The sequence below is a fragment of the Notamacropus eugenii genome, chromosome 7 (assembly GCF_028372415.1).
Source record: "Notamacropus eugenii isolate mMacEug1 chromosome 7, mMacEug1.pri_v2, whole genome shotgun sequence".
Taxonomy (NCBI): domain Eukaryota; kingdom Metazoa; phylum Chordata; class Mammalia; order Diprotodontia; family Macropodidae; genus Notamacropus; species Notamacropus eugenii.
Window position 1 is genome coordinate 146,241,146 of NC_092878.1, and position 23,479 is coordinate 146,264,624.

The 23,479-nt window shown below is 37.1% G+C and overlaps 1 protein-coding gene across 1 annotated transcript in view; it reads left to right on the forward strand.

Moving 5' to 3' along the window:
• The window catches only part of ANTXR2 (ANTXR cell adhesion molecule 2), a 208,238-nt gene that overhangs the window by 18,883 nt on the left and 165,876 nt on the right, over positions 1–23,479 (forward strand). Inside the window, exons 5-7 of the mRNA XM_072623281.1 lie at positions 1,204–1,311; positions 1,411–1,479; positions 2,206–2,286. Of these exons, the coding sequence (XP_072479382.1) occupies positions 1,204–1,311; positions 1,411–1,479; positions 2,206–2,286 (258 nt within the window). The remainder of the gene's footprint in view (positions 1–1,203; positions 1,312–1,410; positions 1,480–2,205; positions 2,287–23,479) is intronic.

Sequence of the window (23,479 nt, forward strand, 5' to 3'; positions counted from 1 at the left end):
TAGATTAGCAATTGTTTATAATTTTGGAGACTGCTGCTGGATGCTGAGAGGTTGAGTGGTTTGCTTAGGGTCTCATAGTCATCATGTCAGAGTGGAAGATTTGAACACAGGCTTTTCTGACTATCCCAGGGGTGGAGAAGCTGTGGCCTTGAGGCCACAGGTGGCCCTTTAGGTCCTCAAATATGACTCTTTGATTGAATCCAAACTTGATAGAACAAATCCCCTTATAATACTTGGACTCAGTCAAAAGGTTGTACCCAAGGACCTAGAAGGCCACATGTGGCATCAAGGCCACAGCTTCTCCCCCCTGGTCTATCTACTATGTCACATTACCTCTTGAGAAGATAATAGAATTATGGATAGTGTAATGGAAAGGTAATTTGTATATAGTAGGGGCTTAATGAATGGTTGCTGAATGAATGAATGAATAAAAAGTGTACAGAGCTTGAAGTCAGAAGACTTAACCATGTGACCTGACCACTGACTTAACTTCTCTCAATCTCACTTGTCAAAAATGGAGATAATGATACTTTTATTACATACCTCATGGGGATGGTTGTGAGGAAATCGTTTCTAAACTATAAACAGTATGGAAATGTGAGTTATCCATCTTGTAATTTATTTATTATAGTGCAGAGTATTCTCTCTCATTGGTACCATAGGATAATTTTGAAATAATTATGATGATTATCTATGGTGAATCTAATGATAGACCTAAATTGTGAAAGTGACAAATAAAAATTCAGTTGAAAGAGCATTAAACATGAAATTAAGAGACTGGGGTCAGATCTACTTCTGGTGCTTGCTACCTGTGTGACCTTGGGAAGATCACTTCACTTTGTTGGAGTTTGGTTTCCTCATCTATAAAATAAGGTGGTTAGACTAGAATACCTCTGAGGTCCCTTCCTTCCCTATTTCTATGATCCTCTGATCTGTGATCATTAAAGACTTTTTCATTTTTGTTAGTAACTTTATTCATAATAGCAAAACATGACACATACATGTATAATAAGGACATGAATATATTTATATATAATTATCTGGTTATCTAATTAAATATATATTAAATATCTGCATCAAAAATTAGAAAGGGCATGATCTAAACTGTCAGCTATTTTCATTTTGATTTTGTCAAATTGTTGAATTCAATATAAAGAACCCATTGGTAAAGAGTAAATTGAAAATTTTTCTTTTCTTTTCCAGGCCAATGAACAAATTAAGGGTGCAGGGGGCTTGAAAACCTCCAGTATAGTCATTGCACTGACTGATGGCAAGTTGGATGGCCTTGTGCCCCAGTATGCAGCCAAAGAGGTGTGTCTCGAACTGAGGCCCTGAAATATGTTCTGTTGCATTTTGTCATGGAGCTTTTCCTGTGCAACCCAGTGTTTAAATAATGGCTTTCTTTGATAGGCAAACATAGCCAGGACCCTGGGGGCCAGAGTTTATTGTGTTGGAGTTCTTGATTTTGATCAAGCGCAGGTAAGCAATCAGATTTATAGCTTTTTCTCAATTCAGAGAGATGCCTCCTAAAATAAGTGTTACTGAAGTATGGTGAAAAACAGAATTCATGGAGATTTCTATTAAGATAGTTTATCTCGTGCTATAAATCACTGAAATCAGTGAACAGGGTCAGTGATTTAGAATGTATCCATTACTGAAGAACAAAAGAACTCAGAAATTATCCTTTTACCAACTGAAGATACCAATCTAAAACACAAATCTATTTAATTTTGCTCTTGTTGTTGGATTTAAAATCTCTCTCCTTAAAATAAACTTTGACTAATGTGGGTTTTGGAAACAGCAGGGTTTTCTCAAATTTTCTATGAGTTTTATTGCTTATCTTTGACTTTTATTTTACCTGTCTGAATTTTGGAAATTTGCGTATTTTCAAAAAACAAACACAATCTTATCAATCTCAAAAGCACTTTATATTTAATTTTGCAGCAGGACATGGCTATAACTCACATAATTTGATGTGTCTGAGTCCTTCCTTAGTTTAGGGAGGGTAGTTCACCTAAATCATCTTGGTTCATAAACTAATTTTATGACCATCTGTTGTATTTTGTTCTTAATAAATATACCATATCACTGTATCAATGAATTGTGACTTTCTCCTAGAATCACAGCATAAAACTTACTAGGCTTTAAGTACATCTTTATCCCCACACCCCTGTCAATCATCATTTTTTCCTACTTTTTTTAAAGCTTGAAAAAATTGCTGATGCCAAAGACCAAGTATTCCCTGTCACAGGAGGATTTCAAGCTCTTAAAGGAATAATTAACTCTGTGAGTAACTTGGCTGTGGGGAGAAAACTTTCATAATCATACATGTATTTTGAACTGACCTGAGATGATCTGGAAAACGGTTATGTTGCTTTTGTCTTGAATGGAGGGAGTTAGATGGAAAAAATCACTATTTACTGACCATAGTTTAATAAAATATTAAATTTCTGGGTTTAAATTTGAAGTCAGACGTTGATAATTAAGGTACAGTTTCTAGAGGAGTCAGTGATTTGTGTTTTTGATTGTAACATTTTCAGGGAGTCTTTGTTTTTTACCAATCATTTATTACGTAATGTCAAGCTCAAAATAGAAAAGGGGCCACTAAGCTGTACATGAAGATCCCTGCAGACTGCATACTGAATTAGGTTTGCAATCAAATGTTATCTCTGTTTTATTATACTTTGGCTTATTTTGTTAAATAGATCCCAATTCAATTTTAATCTTGTTGTAGTCACGCTGGGCAGTGTTGTGGGGCCGTTATGGGCCAGCCCAGTGCCTGACACCTCTGAATCACTGGACAGCTAAGTAAGATGATAGGGAGGGTGATGTGGAGAAGGTGACATAATAATGTTTTGAACCTCAAAAGGGAAGAGTCTGTTGATAGAACAAATGAAGCATTTATTAAGCTCTCAATGTGTACAAACCACTAGGCTACATGTGGAGTATACAAACAGAAAAGACAGTTCTTGCTCTCAATGGAGCTCCCATTCTAAAGTAAAGAGGCCAGGACCTGTGGAAGGTTACAGCTGCAGGTCATACAGAACCATTACCCATAAGGAAGCATGTATTAATGCTAGTTTTTCAATGTCATTTCTCCTGAGAAAATGGTATTATTTTGTGATGTCGAACCACTTGACAATGCCAAGGACTTTGGAGGCAAGAACTACATTTTCTGAGTCCTGGGTAGCTGTGATTGTGGCACCTGCAGCAGCTGTGACTAGGCTACCACTTTTCAGAGATTTGTCTCCAGAGGCTAGAGCATTGATTGCTCTTCCTAAGGCTCTTGGGTCAAGGGTCCTGAACTTCTCCATCAGAGTCTGAGGGGAGATGGTGATCAGGACCAAGGTTGTGATGTGTCTGGCACATACTGCTTCCTATCTCTATCATCTTTGCATTGCTTTTCTGCCTTGTTGAGTATTAGAACACTGATTTGGAAGAAACCAGTCAGTAAGCATTTATCAATTCTCTTTTATACTGCAGGCACTGTATTAAGCACTGGGGATAAAACAACAAAAAAGGAAACAGTCCCTGTCTTCAAGTAACTTAAATTCTAGTGGGGCACATAATAGGTACTCATGTCAAATACATACAAATACATAGAAGTACCTTTTATTTTGAGGCGGGTTTGGCTTGCAGAGCTTCTTTTAGATCGCATAATTTTCTTAAAAGTTTTCAGGGGTTGTATGAGAATGACATAAGATAGAAATTGTTTTTATTTATTTCGTTTTAAACTTATTTTATTATCATGATTAATGATATTGTTTTCTGAATGTTGAACTAACCTCATGTCCATGATATAAATACAACTTAGTCACAATAAGTGATTTCATAGAGGACTTGCTGTAGTCTGGTCGATAAGATTTTATTTAAAATTATACATATTAAGAAAATTTGATTCAAAGTTCTTCATTTTTTTCAGGTTTTGAGAATAATAGTGTTGGTTTTCTTGTTCTTTAGAAATTTGGTAAAGTTCTCCTGTAAATATATTAGAAGCATTAGACTATTCTTCCCCTCCCTACTCTCTTGCCTTAATCCCTTCCCATTCTATGAAGCCCCCATGTAATTATTTTGCAACAAGTTATATATTTTTTGAGGTTGGATTATTTAAGATCTTTATTTAGTCTTCTGTTAGTTTAGATATTTCATATTTTTGAAAGTAATCTATTTCTTTTGCGTTCTCACTTTTGTTTACATATAGTTGTGCAACTCTTAATATTTTTATTTCTTCTGATTTTCTTGTGATTTTACCCTGTTCAGTTGCTATTTTGTTGACTTGATTTTATGCTTTTTTCTTTTTAAATCAGGTTTGCTAAAGTCTAATCAATTTTGTTAATTTTCAAAAAAATGAACTTCTAGTTTCATTGATCATTTTTATAGTCTTTTTGATTTCCAATTTATGTATTTTTTTGTCTTTAATTTTCAAAATCTTTTCTTTTGTGGAATATGAAGCATTAGGAATGTGCAATTCCTCCCCCACCCCACTCCCAAATGCAAAAAAAAAACCCCAAAAACAGTCAGTGGTATGGGAACAAGAAACCAGGGCTCAACTTTTTCACTATTCATGTACTTCCTATTTTAAGAGCCCAGAACATTTTTGATTTTGAAATTAAATCTCTCTCTCTCTCTCTCTCTCTCTCTCTCTCTCTCTCTCTCTCTCTCTCTCTCTCTCTCTCTCTCTCTCTCCCTCCCTCCTTCCCTCTCTCTCTCCCTCCCTCCCTTCCTCTCTCCCTCTCTCCTTATCTCCGGGGTTCATTACATGTACCTTCCTAAACAAGGGGAGGAACCTTTTAGAAATAAAAAGCGGAGCTCTCAGGCTTTTCTCAATAGAAGTTTTTGTTTTTACTATCCTTATCTCTAAAGATTAGCAAAACTTTGTGCTACATATTTGCAACATCACTATGACCATCAAACCAAAACATCATTAAATGTATCTTTTAAAGCAGAACTTTTCCTTTCAAGGAGCAACAATCTTACTTTCATCTGACCTTTAATTATGACCTTAGAAAATTCCCTTAAGTAAACCTTTGAAGGGAATCCCCTCTTCCCCCACCCAGAACAAACATTATTCAGAATGGATTTTATTGAAGTGGAATTTTTTGTAACTTCCAAAATGTATTTTTAAGTGGAAAGTATCCATTTCTTTCTAATTTAGAGAAAACTTTTCATTGGTATAAGTCTGGTTTCACTATAAAACAGGCTTCGAGTGGCATAGGGAAGCTATATCCCATAGCTAAAGGAGTATTGCGTGTTTAATAGTGATAATTAGTATCCAAAAGACTTTAACACTTGCTACTGTATTCACCGGGGAACAATAACATAGCTACAGCATGATTTTAATAGGATGGACATTGCATTAAAAGCAGTACATAGTCTGACTCTGTGACGTACTGCAAATGGATTATTGGGAAAATCACTTCTCTGCATCTCAGTTTCTTCATCTATAAAAAGAGGAACATTAACTAGATGATCCCCAAAGTGTCTTTCAGTCATTAGTCCTGTTGTCATAGAGTGAGTTGAATACAGTACAATTCTTAGAAAACATTTGTAAGTAATTGGAAGGTTAAATATCGACTAATCGAGCACTTGCTATGTGTCATGTACTATGTTAAATGCCGAGGATATGAGGGAAGGCAAAACAAATGAACATTCACACCCCCACAGCACCACCACCACCACCATCAAAAATGGTACCTGTTCTTAAGGAGCTTACATACCAATGAGGAAGTTGACATGTAAATAAATTGTTCTTGTTTTTGTTGTTTGTTCTTCATACTTGAAGAGGACCAATGACATTGTGAGGTTGAGGTCAAGGTATACAGTGTTTTCCACTGTGGTTGATCAGTCTAATAAGATCTCAGAAGGCTCTACCACAGATTGGACTTTTGAGTGTTCATTTGAGCTAGATAAGGAGATGTCTCTAGATTTGTGCACCTCGTGTTTCCTTTGTGCTACTGTGATTTTGCTTTGCTCATAGAGCACAGAAACTTCTTTGATGCAGGCATGCCATGCTGGGTGGTCTTGTGCCAACATCTTTCATGTCTCAAATCAATATTAAAGTTCTTCAGAGAGACCTTGAGAGTGTCCTTGTGTCACTTCTTTTGACCTCTATGTGAGAGCTTGCCTTGTGTGAGTTCTCCATAAAATAGTCTGTTAGTTAAAAAGGTTTGGGCACATGGCACATGGCCAGGCTGTCAGAATTGTGCTCTCTAAAGCACCTCACTGAAGTAACTATAAAATATATACAGAAAAGAAGGGGACCTCAGACAGGAAGACTCAGGTGATCAAGGGAATGGTGACCATTGCAAAAGTTGATGTTTAAGTGGAGTCTTGAAAGAAGCCAGGGATGTTAAGGAGCAAAGGATGTCAAGAGGTTTTCTGGGAGAGGCATGGGAACATTCTAGGTACAGGCACAACAAATAGACGAGTTTCTATTCACTCTTGGAGGTATTCGGAAGACATTGGAGTTTATTGGGCAGGAGACCTCCACTAGCAAAATCACCATGGACAGTGCACAAGAAGGATATGATTTTATCTGCAACATAACCTCCTAAGCATAACATACACTAACAGTTAAAATTATAGTAGAAAGGAGCAAAAAATAAAACAAACTTCCCAATGTTCCCCTTTAACATTCTATTTTTTCTCTCAATATGACGTCGTTGATTGTGTAGAGATTTACCTTTTAAAATTGTCACTTTGGGAACAAGTGATTCTTCTTTCCTCCTCACTTTCCCTCATCAGCATTGTCTTACTCTCCTGGATTTGTAGTCTTTCCTTTCCATTGTCCCCAGGTCTTGCTGCCCAGTTTAGTCATTTTCATGGACATACCTTTTCTCTCATTTGTCTTTAGTTCAGCCACAGCTATAGTTCAGGCTTTTATCACATATGCTCTGAATGGTGACCTGACTGATGTCCCAGTTTTTAGTCTTTTCTCTCTCTGGTATGTCCTTCCCATAGCTGCCAATTTACTCTTTAACAGTATTCTTAATTTTTTATGTTCTTTCCTGTCAGTATAAAGTGAGGTATTTGAGGTCCCCGTCAATATATAAATGTAAGTTTGGTGAATTTTTTCTGGAAATATCTGATGGAGGGTTCTACCTCAAAGCAAGTGTAGGTATCCTCTGACTGTTTTCATTAGGCTCACTCTGTCATGATGTAAAACCTTTTAACTAGTGGTTGAGCCAGAACTGAATATGTGTACAAAGAGTTTGGAATGGACAAACTCTTCCTCTCTTTCCTGGTAGCATTTGGGTCAGGAGGAGGAAATGCCATGTGCCTCAGGATGTGGGAAAGGGGAGAGAGCCTCTGCCTGCTTCAGCTGCCTTATTTCTCCAACTGGCTTCCATGTGTCTGTGAACATATGGCACCACTGTTTCTTTTGTCTCTTTGTATTTACCAGACTTGGCTACTGCTGCTACCAGCTTCAGTTGCTGAGGAGACTTTTGATGACTCTTAAGATCTTTCCTGTGAGAACAGTAAAGGACTTCCATCACCATGCCATTTATATTAAATAAATCCCTTCAATGAATTCTACCTCCTCTTTTTTTTCTGTCTTTTCCAACCTATCCCACTTGAAATTCACAAGAGAAATGTAAGCTGTTATCACTTACTCTGGGGACTCTGACCAGGCCTTCTCTTGGTTGATAATATTTTATACTTTTATGTTTCTTTGGAGTTCTTTGTTGAGTGTATACTGTCACAGCGTGCTCACACTTACCATGTGCCTTCTGTGTGACTCCTATCTTTGGTTCTTCTGAGGTAGTGGTGTTTCAGGTAGCATTGTGGATAAAATACTCCGGTTGAAAAGAGAGGCCTTGGCTGTTATGGGGGTGGAAACATAACCTAGTCCACTCTTCTTTTCAGCTCACATTTCTATCATGCTTTAAGACTTACAAAATGTTTTCCTCACAAAAACCTTCTCTAAGGTAGGCAATATAAATGTTAGCATCTCTATTTTAGGGCTGAGGGCATGGAGCCTAGGAGGGTTTGGCATCCCTGACTACCACAGCTAGCGTATCAGAGATCTGGGGCTTTGAATTCAGATTTTCAGGGGTAAGTTCAAGGTTCTTTCCATTGTGTCTGAAAAACACAACACAGTCTGGTGGCCTAACCTGCAAGGTTTCCTCTATTGTTACAATACAGTTTATACAAAAATTATTTCTTGGTGCACCAGAGACAGGAGTTTTAAATTAAGCCTAGTGTCTTTCCAAACTGTGTTTTAAAAAAAGAAAACCAAATAATAGCACTGGTTTGTCTAAATTAAAAGCAAGGGACTGAAAAACCCACAGTTATGAACATCTTGGCTTTTACAAATTTAGTTCCCTTTCCTGAATTTTAGTTGATTCAGAAGACTTTTAGATTTCAATTTCTTTTTTAACATTTATGTATATATGTATGTGTAAATAAATATAAAGGATATTTTCATTCATTGTTAAAGGTTCTCTCCTGTATTTTTGATCATCATCTTTCTCCCTGGGACCACAGTTTTTGGAAGGATCCCAGTCATGCTTCACTTCCCTTGTTCTTAGATTCATTCACTATGTCTTGCCTGTGATGTACCTTCCTTTACCAAAGCCCCACCCTGAAGCACTGTTCTCTGGGGTAATGACTCCTTTCCTGGAACCACCATTTAGGGAAGGACCACAGCCAAACCTCATCTCACCTATTCTGGACTCATGCTCCAGAAATTTTTCCCTCCCATCTCCTTCTTCCCTTGGAGAAACCTCTGACTTGAGGCCCTGCTCTCCTTAGCTCTTCCTTAAACCATTATTTAGTCCCTCCATAGATGCCCTTTTCCTCTAAAAAAGTTTTCTAATTCCCCTATATTAGAATATGTCATATTCATTAATGTCTTCCTCATTCTTGAAAATCCTTGTTTGATCTCGTCTTTCCCATTAGCTTTTGTCCTCCCAGCTTGCCTTTGTGGCTTAAATGATTGAGAAATTAGTCCACAAGAACTTCTCTCACTCTCTTCTTAACTCTCTGCAGTCCGGCTTCCAGTCTCCACTCTGCAACCTTTGCCACTGCAAGTCACACCCACCAACCATGGGTATCCATCCCCAAAGGCTCTCTCCTGGGTTCCCTTCTCTTTTCACTGCCTGTCTTGGTCACGTTTTTACATCTGACATAATGGATTAGCATGTAATACATACTTCATGTAATCAATTTATCTGTTATCTATTTGTCTGTCTCTTTGTGCGCGCGTAGACACATACACACACACACACACACACATGCACACACAGACACACACACAAAGATCTTTATATCTCCCTGTCTCCTGCCTCCTAGGTAAAAGCACTTTCTCAGGGTAGTTAAAAAGAAGTTCATGAAACTAAAACCACTAGCAAGGAGATGAAAAGTAAACACTAAGTAAATGCCTCATATATCTGGTTATCTATTTAGTAGAGTTAAGAATCAAGATATATAGAAGAATGGTTTATTTTCCATTTATCTCACCCATTTGTAAATTTCCTTTGCAGTTTCATGACAGTTACCTTCTTTTCTCCTAAGAAGTAATTATAGAATGAGCATATTTGATTTCCTCAGTCTTATGCTAGGCACCGTGATGGAAGTGCATTTTACAGTTGAAGAAACTGAGGCAGTTAGATGTTGTGACTTGTCCAGGGTCATACAGCTATTAAGTATCTGAGATCAAATTTGAACTTAGGTTTTCTTGATTCTAAGTGCAGCCCTTTATCTACTGTGCCATCTAACTGCTTAGCCCTTCTTGGAGGGTCTTAAATACCAGGACTGAAATACTGAGATTTTATCCTGTAGGGAATGGAAATGGATTTTTTTTGAAAATCAAAGAGGCTAAGATTGAATTAATGGGAGGATTATAATATGCCATAGTTAGAACCCATTTGGAATATTGTACCCAGCAGCAGTGTGAAATTTTAGGAAGAATGTTGACATTGTGGGAAGTGACTTGAGGAGAGAAACCATGGTGGGGTGTATGTGTGTGTATGGTGATGGTAGGGAACAGGGAACTTCAAGGTGCTGAAGGCAGAATCAGCTGAAGGAACCAAGGGCATTTATCCTTGGAAAAATGAAGATTTGGAGAACTTTCTTTAAGTATTTGAAGAATTGTCATGTGGAAAAGTGATTAGATTTGTTTTGCTTGGCCTAAGAAGATAGAATTAAGAGAGGTGAGTAGATTTTTTTTATGGGGAAATAGATCTTAGCTTAATCCAAGGAAAATGTTGCTAACAATTAGAAATGACCCAAAATGGAGTGGGCTGATTCATGAGGTAGTGAGTTCCTTGTCACTCTAGGTAGTATAGTTCCTTGGAATTTCCAGCAGAGGCTGAAGCAAAAAAACAAAACAAAAAAACAAAATTAAAAAAGTCTAAAATAACCAAACCAAAACTCCACAGAAACACAATTAAAAGGAAAATCATTGGTCATCTACTACAGTCTATTAACTTTCCTGTCTCTCCCCCCCCCCCCCCCCCCCGCCTCCCCAAGATATCTGACAAGTAGCAACTCAGAATTTGCTGGGAGACCTTAAATCAGGGGAAATCCCCTTCCCCCAAAGGAAGTTCCTTCCAATTACAGATGTGGAAGTTATTGCTGACATCAAACCTGAATCTTTGAAACTTCCTGTTCTTTTTTATTAACTTCTGGGCCCAAGGAGAACAAGTGTGAAGTCCTCTTCCTCATGGTGACCTTTCAATTATTTGACAATTAGCATGTTTCCTCTGAGTCTTCTATCTTTTCTCGCTACATATCTCTAGTTCTTCAACCACTCCCAAACTGGTGGTTCTTTTAGGACATTCTCTAGTTAATGATGGATTTATGAGAATGGGACAGATGTGACCTGAGCAAGGAAAAATCCAGTGATACTTGTCATTTCCTTGGTCATGGAGGTTATACAGAATTCCATTAGCTTTTTGAGCTGTTGTATCATATTTGCATATTAACTCCTTTGAGCTTGCAAACGACTGAAATCCCCATCTTTTATTTTTTTTTTTTTGGAGGCAATCAGGGTTAAGTGACTTGCCCAGGGTCACACAGGTGGTAAATGTCTCGGGCTGGATTTCAATTCAGATCCCCTTGACTTCAGGGCTAGTGCTCTATCTACTATGCCATCTAGCAACCCCTATATCTTTTGTAGAGATCATAACATTGTACCTTTGAATATCATAACTCTAGTGCTGGAAAGGACCTCAAAGACCATCTAGTCCAGTCTTCCATTTTATAGATGAGGAAACTGAGGCAGAGGAAGGTTAAGTGACATTTATAACATCCTCTGGTAGTAAGCATCAGAACTGGGATCTGAATCCAGATCCTCTGATTTCAGAATCTGTGTTCTATCCACTGTGCTATTTTGTGTAATCAACTTCTGAATCCCAAGTATAAAACTTTATATTTATCCCTATTTAATTTTATTTTGTTCAGCCAAGTCTGTTATCCTCTCAATTTCTTATTTCATATGCAAACTTGATAAAAAATGTCAGCTTAACCCTTAGCTAAGTCTCTAATAAAAGTATCAAATATCATGGGATCAAGCCCATGTTAATTCACTGTAGATTTCAAGTTGGCTTTGAACAATTAACTCTTCTTTGAGTGTGGACATTCAACTATTTCTATCTAAATCCATCTAATTATACTATCAACTAGCCCACATTACCATTTTAAAAAAAATATGAATTGTAGGAGCTACTTAGACACTTTACTAAAATCTAGTTAAACTGTAAGTATTTACCTGATATGCCACTTAGTAACCCAGTCAAAGAAGGAAATAAAGTTAGTGTGGCATGACCTGTTCATTGAATCCATCATGACTCTTTATGATTTTTGCTCCCTCATCTAGATGCTTACCAACCATATCTATATGTTTTGAATCTTGTCAGGAATCATCATCAAGTGTATTGGTTTTTTTTTCTTTCATTCTTTTTTTCTTCCTCTTTATTTTTAATCAGGACAGTGTGTCCTCCAGTTTTATAGCTCCTCTCCTGTTCTCAACAACCTTTCAAAGATCTTTGACAATAATTCAAAATTACATTCACCAATTTTTTCAGTATCCAGAATTGTAATTCATAAAGGGAAGTAACTTGAATTCATCAAGAGCAGCTAGGTGCTGCTCTCAAACTATTTATCTTTAATGATTCCCTCTTAGGGATGTGTAGGTGTCCTGCATGCGGGTTAGATAGCTTAGCTTCTGAAGTCCACATCAACCAAGGTTCATTTTTTTTTTTTTAATCCAAGTGGTGACTTAAGGTAAGCAACATAGAAATAGAGTTTGAGTTGGAGCAAAATGGAAAGAGACTGTCAGTGGGAGACCACCTAGGAGTTTATTGGAGTGATGTTGGTGACAGGTGATGGAGCCCTGAACTAGGATGATGGCAGTGAGAACAGAAAGAAAAGAATGAAAATGACATATTTGAAGGAAGAATTTCCAAGTCTTAATAATAGAGGGTGGAAGAGAGAGAAATATCAGAGATCCTGAGATTGAGTGGCATTGAGAGAAATAGGATAGATAGTCAGAAGAAATCAGGTTTGAGGAAAGGGGAGATGATTAGGTGTCTTGTTTAGATTGAATCTGAAGTGATGATGAGGAGTTTGTACGGGATTGTTCTTTATAGAGATAGAGACATGAGACTGGAGCTCAGAAGGCAAGTCAGAGGTTGATGAATTTGAGAACTGATACTCCTTACCCCCTTTTCCCACTTCATGTTTTCTGAAAATAAAATAAAACTTAGGCAACTGCTGAAGATGACTCAGAAGGGGAAAAACAGGGTTTTTTTGAAGGTTGGCAAGTCACTAATAAACAGATGAATATATGTGTAAATATATATATTTACAGTCATAGGATTATAATATCCTTGACAATGTCAGTTTTTCATTTGAATCCCTATACTCTTAGTTGATACATGAACACAACTGTGTTCTTTTCAGTTCTATTTTAACAAATATTAGAAAAATTGAAAAATGGCAAAAAATAATCTTATAGATTTCAGATTCCATCAATGTTGTCTTCAGTTATATGTCAGTAACCATGTTTATTTTTCCTTTGATTTGTCTTTCTTTCCACTGCCTCAGTTCATCATGTAGGTAAATTTATTAATTCAGAAAAAAATCTAAACTTAAGTTAAATTCCAAAAAGAGCATTTTCATATACACAGCAGAACACAAACAAATTCTGTATGAAACCATGAATGTCCATTTTATACTACTTTCTTTTTAAAAAAATATCTAATAAATTCTACACATTTTTTCCCCAAAATTATCCTTCTTGCCTGTGCCACCTTCTGAATCCCCTTCTGTTCTCTTATGGGCATACTCAGTAAAAGTCTTTTTTGGTATCACTTTTGTCAATCTTCTTTCTCCGCCCCTGCCCCCCCCCCCCCCCCCCCCCCGTTCAAATGAGAAAGTAAATATATACAGAATACATTTTATGGAAACAATTAATAGAAGGAAGACAGTGGAATTAAAAAGGATCAGAAAAAGGCTTTCTGCAGAAGGTAGAATTTTAGCTGGAACTTGAAGGAAGCTAGAAAAACCAGGAGGAGGAGATGAGGCTGGAGAGAACTGGGAGACAGCCAGTGAAAAGACCCAGTTTCTAGAGATGGAATGTCTTATTAGAGGAACAGCAAGGAGGCCAGTGTAAATGGGTCTAAGAATACTCAAGGGAGGGGAAATACGATATGAGAAGATTGGAAAGGTAGTAGTGGGGCAGGCTATAAAAGACTTTGAATTCCAGAGGATTTTATATTTGATCCTAAAGGTAAGAGAGGGCCACTGGAGTTTAGTGAATGGGGTTGGGGAATGGGGTAGGGTGACGTGGTCACATTTGTACATTAGGAAGACTCATTTGATGGCTGAAGAGAGGATGAGCCAGAGTGAGGAGTGAATGAGGCAGCAAGATCAACCAGTGGGCTATTTCCATAGATCAGTTCTGAGGTGATAGGGGCTTGAACCAGTCTGGTAGCAGTGTCAGAGAGAATGGGGTCTATTTGGGAGATATTATAAAGTTTACAAAGTTTTTAAAAGAGTGAGACTTGACCATTGAACAGATAGAGCTTTCACTATCATTTTTAATTTGACATTCCTTGACATGGTGAGCATCATGACAAACAGTGGTCTTAATCACTTACCATTCAGTCTTGAAGGATTTGTAAGCACATATATTCTCTTTAAGTCAGCAAACACTTATTAAGTGCTTACTATATGTCAGTCACGGTACTCGGTATTGGGGTTACAAAGTTGCCCAAGAGGCGGTCTTCTATGTTCTAATGGGAAGAAAACCCAAGTCACTCTGACTGGCAACATTTGGTCAAAAATAGGTCCCAGATCATTGTTTGAGCCTTGATTGGCTCACAGTGAATGTAAATAGCAATTGTTTCTATTTTGGTTAGAAATCCTGAGGGTCTTCCCCTTACAGTTTGATTTTTTTGACTAGATAGAAGTCATTCTCTGCCTCATTTCTTATCTGTCCTTAATAGATTGTTGTCCATTGTTCTTGAAGAAGATCAAAATGATATTACTATGTTAGAATGAAGTTACAATGCATCTGATTAGACTTATATGAGCTCAGAATGCTCTATCACTGGTCAGGCACAAATATTCCATGTGAACATTTGGAGTGGGTTCTCTAAGTTTGTGCATCTCTTGTTTCTTTTGAGTTATTTTAATTCTGCTTTCATCATAAAGCACAACCTCTCCTCTGATGAGGGCATGCCATGCTGGGCAATCCTGTGCCAGTGTTTCCCATGTCACAAAATCAATTCCAAAGTTCGTATGAGAGACCTTGAGAATGTCTTTGTATCACTTCTTCTTGCCGCCATATGAGTGTTTGCCTGTATGAGTTCTCCATAAAATGGTCTTTTAAGCAAGCTCATGTTTAGCATTTGAACAACACGACCAGTCCATTGGATGGAGTTGGACTCTCCAAGGTAGAGTTCACCGGATGGGTACTACCTTAGTCAAACTGGTGCCTATTAAAGACTTTAGATTAAAAAGGCTAAGGCCTCCCATTACATCCAGAACCATCTCCAGTTTTCCTGATTTGTATCTCTCTACTAGTTCCTGATGGTTCTGGAGGAGAAAGTGAGGCTGATGACTTTGCACAGCCTCTCTCACTTAAATCCAATTCACTTGCATACGATGACATCACCTCCCTGAAGTCTTAATCCTCCTCAAGAATGCAGGACAAACTACAACTGAGGAGAAAACTATAGATTAAGTACACTATAATACAATTAAATACAAAGCAGTTTTAAGTGGAAAAGCATAACTACTAACTTGAGGCACCAGAATAGACCTGGGGCAAAATAGTTTATCTGAAGTTTGAAGGGAGGTTGGGATTCCCTAGGGAAAAGGTGAGGAAAGGGATCATTCAGAATATGAGTGACATTCACATATGTGCAAAAGTACCAAAATGGAGAATTGTATATAACAACCAAGTAATGGGCCATGTTGGCTGGAACGTAGGATGCTTGAATTCATTTTACAAAGATATATTGATGGGGATTGGAATTGAATGTTAGGCAGAAAACATTGTATTTTAACTTGCAGGCAATTGGTAGACTCTAAAATTTTCTAGTCAAGGTTGGAGCTGTGTTTTATGAATTGCAGTACACAAGCCGTGCTTAGGATGGATCAGAGAGGGAAGAGACTTGAGACAGGGAGACCTATTAAGAACCTATTGCAAGAATACAGGCAAGCAGTGGGAAAGCCCCGAACTAGTATGGTGTTTGAGAGATTTTTACTTAGCAGATTTTTTTTTTACGTGTTGTCAGTAATAATCCGTAATAGACTCTGATGTTGGAAAATCAATGCTGGAGGGAATATCTGTTATTCCTAATAAACATTCTAAGAATTAAAGCATTTGAATAGGCTATATGAAGAAAAAAGTATTCTACCTTTTGAAAAAGTCCCAATTATCAGGAGCTGCATATAGAATGAGATTATAGGGGCAGTCAGTGCCAATCAGTGCTTTGGATTCATCTGAGCCCCTTTCTTTTGCTCAGTCTCCTGGGAGTCAGGAAATTTTGGGTGGGGATGGGGTCCTTCCCCCAAATCCCTTATTGTTGGGCTTCCATTTCTAGCCCTCCCTCTCTGTTGTCTTTTGGCATGTAGACTTGTGGCATATGGATGCCATCAGCCACCACAGCCTGAACTTGTGGGAACAACTCCCTACACTGTTTGTAACTAAAGCTGGAGCTTGGTGGTATTATGTGATTAATTAAGATAAGACCTCATTAAAATCTATGTTTTTATGCATGCAACAAAAGAAAAAAAATGCCATACATTCATATCCTTTTTGCTTTATTTTAAAATTTTTAATGAATATTATAAATGCTATTAAATACCAATACAATCAATTAAACATGCTTTATGACTATTTACATGTAATTGAATGAATTTCAGTATGTGAAATATCATAACCTTTTAGTTACTCTCTCCAAGGTTTCTTCACTTTGTTCAGTACCATTCATTGTCTTGTATATGATCGTCACTAGTGTAAACCCAGCTTTTTTCTTCCTGTTTTCTGGTTTCACATTATTTCCTAAAGTTCTTTCTACTTCACATGTGTCCATCTTCATTATGGTACATAATGCTAATAGTACAGCAATTTGCCCAGCCATTCTTTTATTTTTGGATATTTTCATTACTTCTGGGTTTTTGCAATAATAGAGATGCTCTGAAAATCTTTGAGTATTTAGTTTAAAAAAATTGGTGTATATGCAAACATACATGCAGGCACGTGTGGATGTATGTATGGGATAATGCTTTCAGGATTCATAGACTCGTACTAGACCTGAAAGAAGTCTCAGTGGTCATATGGTCTAGCCATATCATTTTGCAGAGACTGAGTGAAGTAGTAAGTGACTGATGCAGGATTTCACCTCCTCTTCCTGACTTCTAGTCCAACACTCTATCCACTCTACCTTCCCTCCTCTAACTCTAGAGACAGTGTTTGTTTTCTTCCCCAATGTACTGGGTCATAATTTTCAGGCTAAAATGAAATCATTGAGTCAATGTATGCGATTATTTTGGCAACTCTCATTTTTGTACTACTAGATGATCTTCAGAAGAAATTCTCCTAATTTAGAATTCTACTAGCAATAAGTGCATTGCTTTAAAGCCTCACACAAATCGTTTGCTTCTTTGTTCTTAATTATTTTTGCTAATTTGAAGAGGAGAAAGTGGTACTTCAAAGCTGTGTTACTTCTCAACTTTTTGATTATTAGTGTTGCTGAACCTTTTCAAGTGATTATTAACAGTTTTTTTTTTCTCTAGTGAAAGTTATTTGTTCATAGTTTTGACCATTTGAAAAAATTTAGGAGTTCTTATGCATTTCAGATATCAAATTTGTTTTCTCTGAATTGATTATTAGTGTTGCATATTCAAAATTTTAATTTTAATCAAGTACTCAATTTTCTCCTTAATTATCCTTTCTACTTATCAAATCATCTTTCCACTATTAAGCTAAGTAAATTATTCTATTTTCTTTTATCTTTTTTATGACTGTCATATAATTGGAATTCACTAAGATATATTGTTGTCTGGGATGTAGGTCTAAATTGTTCTTCTGCCAATTTGTCAGCCAATCTCCTGGTACATTTTTTAAAAAAATAAGTAATCCTTTCCTCAGGATTATTTTGTTTTCTGTATAGATCTGGCAAACCCTAATATTTTATCTATGCATCTAGTATCTCTCCTCTCTTTCATTGATTCATTTCTGTATTTTTTTCTATTACTAGAGAGTTCTTTTAAAAGTGAACCATTGGTTAATTCTTTTTGTTTTTACATTACTATCATTTCTATATTCTCTCCCTTCCTACCCTTATTTCTCCCTCCAGTGAGTGTGCCCTTTAAACAAAAAGCAGTAAAACATTTATTATTTTCTAACTTATTTATTAGTTTTCAATTTTCAACATCACTTCCATAAGTTTTAAATTTACTCTCCCTCCCTCTCCCTTCGCTCCACATGATGGCATCCAATCTTATATAAGTTCTGCACATACATTATTAAACATATTTTCACATTAGTCACATTGTATAGAAGAATTAAAATGAATGGGAGAAAGCATGAGTAAAACTAACTAAAACCAGACATACCAAAACAGAAAATAGTCTGCTTCATTCTGCATTCTGACTTCATAGTTCTTTCTCTGGATGTGGATGGCATCTTCTATCATGAGTCCTCTAGAAATGTTTTAGGTCCTTGCCTTGCTATGGAAGACTAAGTGTATCAAAAACAGTCCTTGAATACTGTCTGTTACTGTGTACAATGTTCTTCTGGTTCTGTTCACTTCACTCAGTATCAGTTCATATAAGTCTATTCAGGTATTTCTGAAGTCTGCCTGTTTGTCATTTCTTATAGCAAAATAACATTCCATTACATTCATATACCAAAACTTGCTCAGCCATTCTCCAATTGATGAGCATTTCCTTGATTTCCAGTTCTTGACCACCACAAAAAAAGAATTGCTATAAATATTTTTGTATGTGTGACTGCTTTGTAATAAAATATTTTAGCAAAGCCATTCAATACAGGACCTGTGTCTAATAGTGCCAAGTTTTGTTGAGAACTATTTTGTGATATGTTTTTTAGTCAGGAACATCCAGTTTCATTAAAATGGTTGTATTGTTTTTATTGATTAGTTTTTGAGATTGAGTTGAATTTCTCATGCAAAGTGTTCTTCAGCATTAAACAAGAGTTTATTTATGTACTGTAGGTGAAGCACTATTCTCATATCTAAGCCCTACATCTCTCAACTCTCTCTGTAACTAGAAGTTTCCCTCTTTCTCACTTAAAGGCTGGATAACCATCACAAGTTACCCAGTAATCCAAGCCTTAATTTAGGTTTACTGTAAAGTAGTAAGAATAAGAGATGCTTGAACTATAATTTATAAATCTTAACCTTTGAATTTCTTTGTGTTTCTTAATTTGGATTTTGTCCAATTTTATTTTGAATGGACCTTCCCCCCCTCCCATAGAATTCTCTGAAGAAAAATATTCACAGTTTGGTTACAAGGGGATACTCTTTAGGTACTACCAGCATCATTTTCTAAACGGACTCATTAATAAACATTCATGATTATGTTACATCCTAGGCTATCCAATTGAATGGGCATTACCTCTTTAAGTGAGTACCTAAAAAGATCTTATCCTAAAAGACCAAGGTCTCCCATTGCATCCTGGGTCATCTCCAGTCATCCTGATGAATATCTGGTCACTGGATCCAGATGATTCAGGAGGAGAAAGTGAAGCTGGTGACCTTGCACAGCCCTCCCTCACTCAAAACAAAGTCCAGTGCAAATCATGTCATCCTTCCTCTGATGTCATGATCCTCTTTGAAAATGAAGGATGAACACAACAACAACAAGTACAGTATGGACAGATTTAGAGGCTCACATCTGCTCATTTAAATATGACTTGATTTAGGCCCTACATTTTCAAAGGAAAAAAGGTTCTATTTATAGCATAAATAAATCACTTAATGGTAGCCAAATTCCTATGTCGACATAATTACCATTTTAGGGCCTACTTCTTCAGTAACTTGGGTAGCACAGCCCTTTTGTTACAATCTGGTTACCTGCGCAAGATGATCCCTTTACAATCTGTTTATCATTTGACAAAAAATAGTCATCTAATATACAGTCCTGTAGTCAAAGTCATCAACTGGAGAAATACATCATGATGCAGTCCAAAACCATGGCTGAAATAGCAAAGTAAGAAATATGTTTGGAATCAGGGCCAACATGAGATTCTCTTCCACAGCTTTCACAGAATAATTTCATCCCTGACTTAATAGTGATTCTCAAACTTGTATAACTTTGATCAGTTTTGGTGACAAGGTACCTCTCTGCCACTTGTTACCTAATATGCAATTGAGGCATGTGATAGAATCATACAATATGACTACATCGCACTAGATTACAGTTACACTCAATCCAAATTAATTTGAAATGTGTGAAGTGCATCCATGGCGAAACTATGTTTTGGTCCTTTGCTCAAGTCAAGCTACAGCAAAGGAGCAACAGCATTTGTATCAACACTGAGATCCACTTTCAACTTTTGCCAAACATCTGCACTCAACATGTGACTCGATGACAGCTGGTTCTTGAGATCACATTCATGGTAAATGCTAACCAAAAACAAGTAGAGAATAGGGCACAGTCATCTTTTCTTGTCCAGTCCCCTTGTGAAAGAAGTTCTGTGAGATTATCTTCAGAAACCCTAATGGGTAGAATATTTGAAATATTTTAGTATCAGAGAGAATATTATAATTACAAGTATATGTATACATATATATAATCATTGCCTCAGAATTAGCAACCTCTGATTAAAAGTAAAGAACATATAATCCTAATCTGTGAAGGATGGATGTTGTCTTTCCATTGGCATATTGACACAAATGCTTTCTTGGGCACCTCTAAATTAAGTAATTGAGGGTTCTTTTGTACCACAAACTTTTTTTGTCTTTATTCAGAAAGAATTAGTTTTAATTAGGATAGATAGCTTCAATTATAAAATAATTATACATCTTCTGGAAGAAATATGAAACTTAGTTGTTATGAGATTAATGTCAGATATTTTATATGGAATTTGGGACTCATAGCCAGGAGTTAAAATTTGGGATTTATAAGTAATGAATGAATAAAAATAATTATTAAATGCTTACTATCAGCCTTTCCATGACATGGTAGAGCCTCCAATCTCATAAGTACCCTGCCTACAAATAACTAATGTAATGCAAATGGCTCCTCCAGTCAGCTCCAGACTACTATTGCCATGAGAGGTAGTTGAAGTTCATAGAAAATGTAGAGCTTCAGAGATGAATGAAAGACATTTCAACAAATAGGAATAACTAAAAGTAGCTAAGCCTTGAATAGGGATGCCAACTAGACTGGACTTGAATACAGCATGTTCAATGATCCAAAAATATTTCCATGGCCTTGAATTTTTTTTCCTTTTTTCTTTTAAATCTGTTGTTATATCTGTTAAATCTGTTGTTATATCTGTTGATATCTTATGATTTAACATCATCTGTGTTTCATATTGTGCCTCTTCCCTTTCTCTTTCTTCTTCCCACTGAACCATTCCTTTTGATAATGAAGAAAAAAATAGAAGAGAGAATAAAGTTCTACAAAACTAACCAACAAATAAAAAATTTGATATTATGTGTAATATTCCAAATTCATGAGCTCCCATTTCTGCAAAGAAACACAGAGAGATGTCTTCTCCTATCTCTTTTTTTGGAGCTAACCTTGGTCATTATAATTTCCCAGCATTCAGTTTCACTGACTTTGTTGAAAGTCTTTCCAATTACTTTTTGTAATCATTTTGTATGTTATTTTCCTAGTTTGCTTACTTTTACTTTGTATCATTTTGAATAAATCTTTTCACACTTCTCTGTATTCATTATATTCATCATTCCCTTTTGTTTGCGTATCACTATTTGTTTAGTCAATTCCCAGTCAATAGCATTCTGATTTGTTTCCATTTCTTTGCTCCCATAAAAGCCCTTCTATAAATATTTTGGTATAGATGTAACCTCTTTTATTGTCACTAACCTCCATGGGGTATATTTTTAATAACAAAATCTCTGGGTCAGTGGCATAGCCATTTGGTCACTCTGTTTCCATAATTCTGAAATTCTTTGCAGAATGATGTTACTAATTTAGAACCAGACATCATACTGGTATTCATTAAACAGAGATTCTGTATACTTACAAAGTATGTGTATCTCTGTTGGTTTTTCTTCCTTAGAAGCACTAGGAGGTATAAGTTCACAAGTCAACCACTGCATCTGATGCTGGAATGACAGATGTGAGTATAAGGTGGGAGCAAAGGCAGCGGAAAGAGGTAGGGTTTGAGTTGCAGATGCTGCTGTAGATAAACTTACTATACTAATGGTAGCAGAGTTCGATTTTTTATATTTAGCTGGTGATGGTGTTGAAGTAGTGGGTGATTTGGTTTTTGTCACCATGACCACCACAAAATTTTCTCCTCAATTTTATATTCTTTGAGAGTAGTGTCATCATTGAGGATATTGCCAGCACAAATTAATTTTTGGCCTAGTACCAGAAAGGCATCTTCCCCTTTTCAGATTCAGTTCTCTCTTTCAATGCCCTAACCTTCTCCTCAAGGTCAGTGTCAGTTTTGAAGATCTTTTGCCAGCTGGTCTTTAGGTGATCTTTATGGTGTCTCTGCTGCCCCTAGACTTTAGAGCTGCTATGAGATCATTTGGCCTCTAGTCCCCCTGGCAGGAGCATTTAAATAGGAGTGAAAGAGATGGATGATGGGAGTAATCCAGGATTAGAGTTTGGGAAGGATAGTGTAGAGTTGAACTGACTTACTAAGGAGTTAAGAATGGAAGAAAGGGAGAAGGGTATAGCCAGAGCAAGGATGACAGTCTGGGAAAGCACTGAGGTATGGAGGAATTGGGAGTCATTGTGAGGATAAAGAATAGGTTCAGGAGCAAAGAGGAATGGGGAAAGATGGAATGATAGAAGATAAGTCAGACGGAGGGATTAGGAACTCCGGAGCAGGGAAGTGGAACATTTGTGGTAATATCAAGGATATGACTATCACTGTGTGTAGCTAAGGTTGAGTGGAAGAGTTGGGAGCAGATTAAGGAACAGGCAAGTTTGGGTATTCACGAGCACCTCAACATGTATGGAGTCACCTGTATAAGGTCCGAATTTGGAATGGAGATAGTGAGACAAACACTGAGCTCACTGAAAAGAGAGTGAATATTGGGGTATGGGAAAGTTGGTTGGGAACAATGATCAGAATATGGACTGGATTTAGTGAATCTCAGAAGAGAAAAAAATTGAGAGGTGTTGGTAGAGGAAGAATCTGTAAGGTCCCACTCAATGAGGAGGGAATGAGAGAAAGCTCTCCTAGTACTAGGCAGGATGCACAGTGATGCATTGTCTTTCAGTGGGACACAGGTTTAATTAAGCAAGTGCCAGAAGATGTAAAATATGTGACAAAAAAAGAAAATGGTGCGAAAATGAAAGAAAGTTTGTTACTGGAGATTGGGAGTCTCAGTGAGTACCGTGGAGGGGCCAGGCGGCTCTGGAGTGGTAGGAAAAGAGCTAATATAGATAGGGATGAAGCTTTAAACAACTGGTGTTGGGGAGAAGAGGTTGGTTTTTTGGTACTCAGGTTCAGCTTCCGTGGGATGGGGAATAAGAGGAGGTGGGAGTATGTACACTATTGGGGAATGAGTACAGATACAGCATCTGCATATGGGAAGAATTCTGGGGTTGAAGACAGGTCATTAGAATTTTCAAGTACTTTGATGATGCTTTCTCCTGGCAGGCAAAAACAGGGCCTGGTAGGGTCATGTACTTGCAAGTCTGAAAGCCCAGTCTTGAGGATGGCAGTGTTGCCTTGTGGTAAATACAAGATGGGTCTGGAAGGATGGGGTTCTAGACATCTCAAAGCCAGCCTTGGGGTGGGGGAGTGGGGTATATTATTTGGTGCCCTTTTATGTCTTTGGGTTTA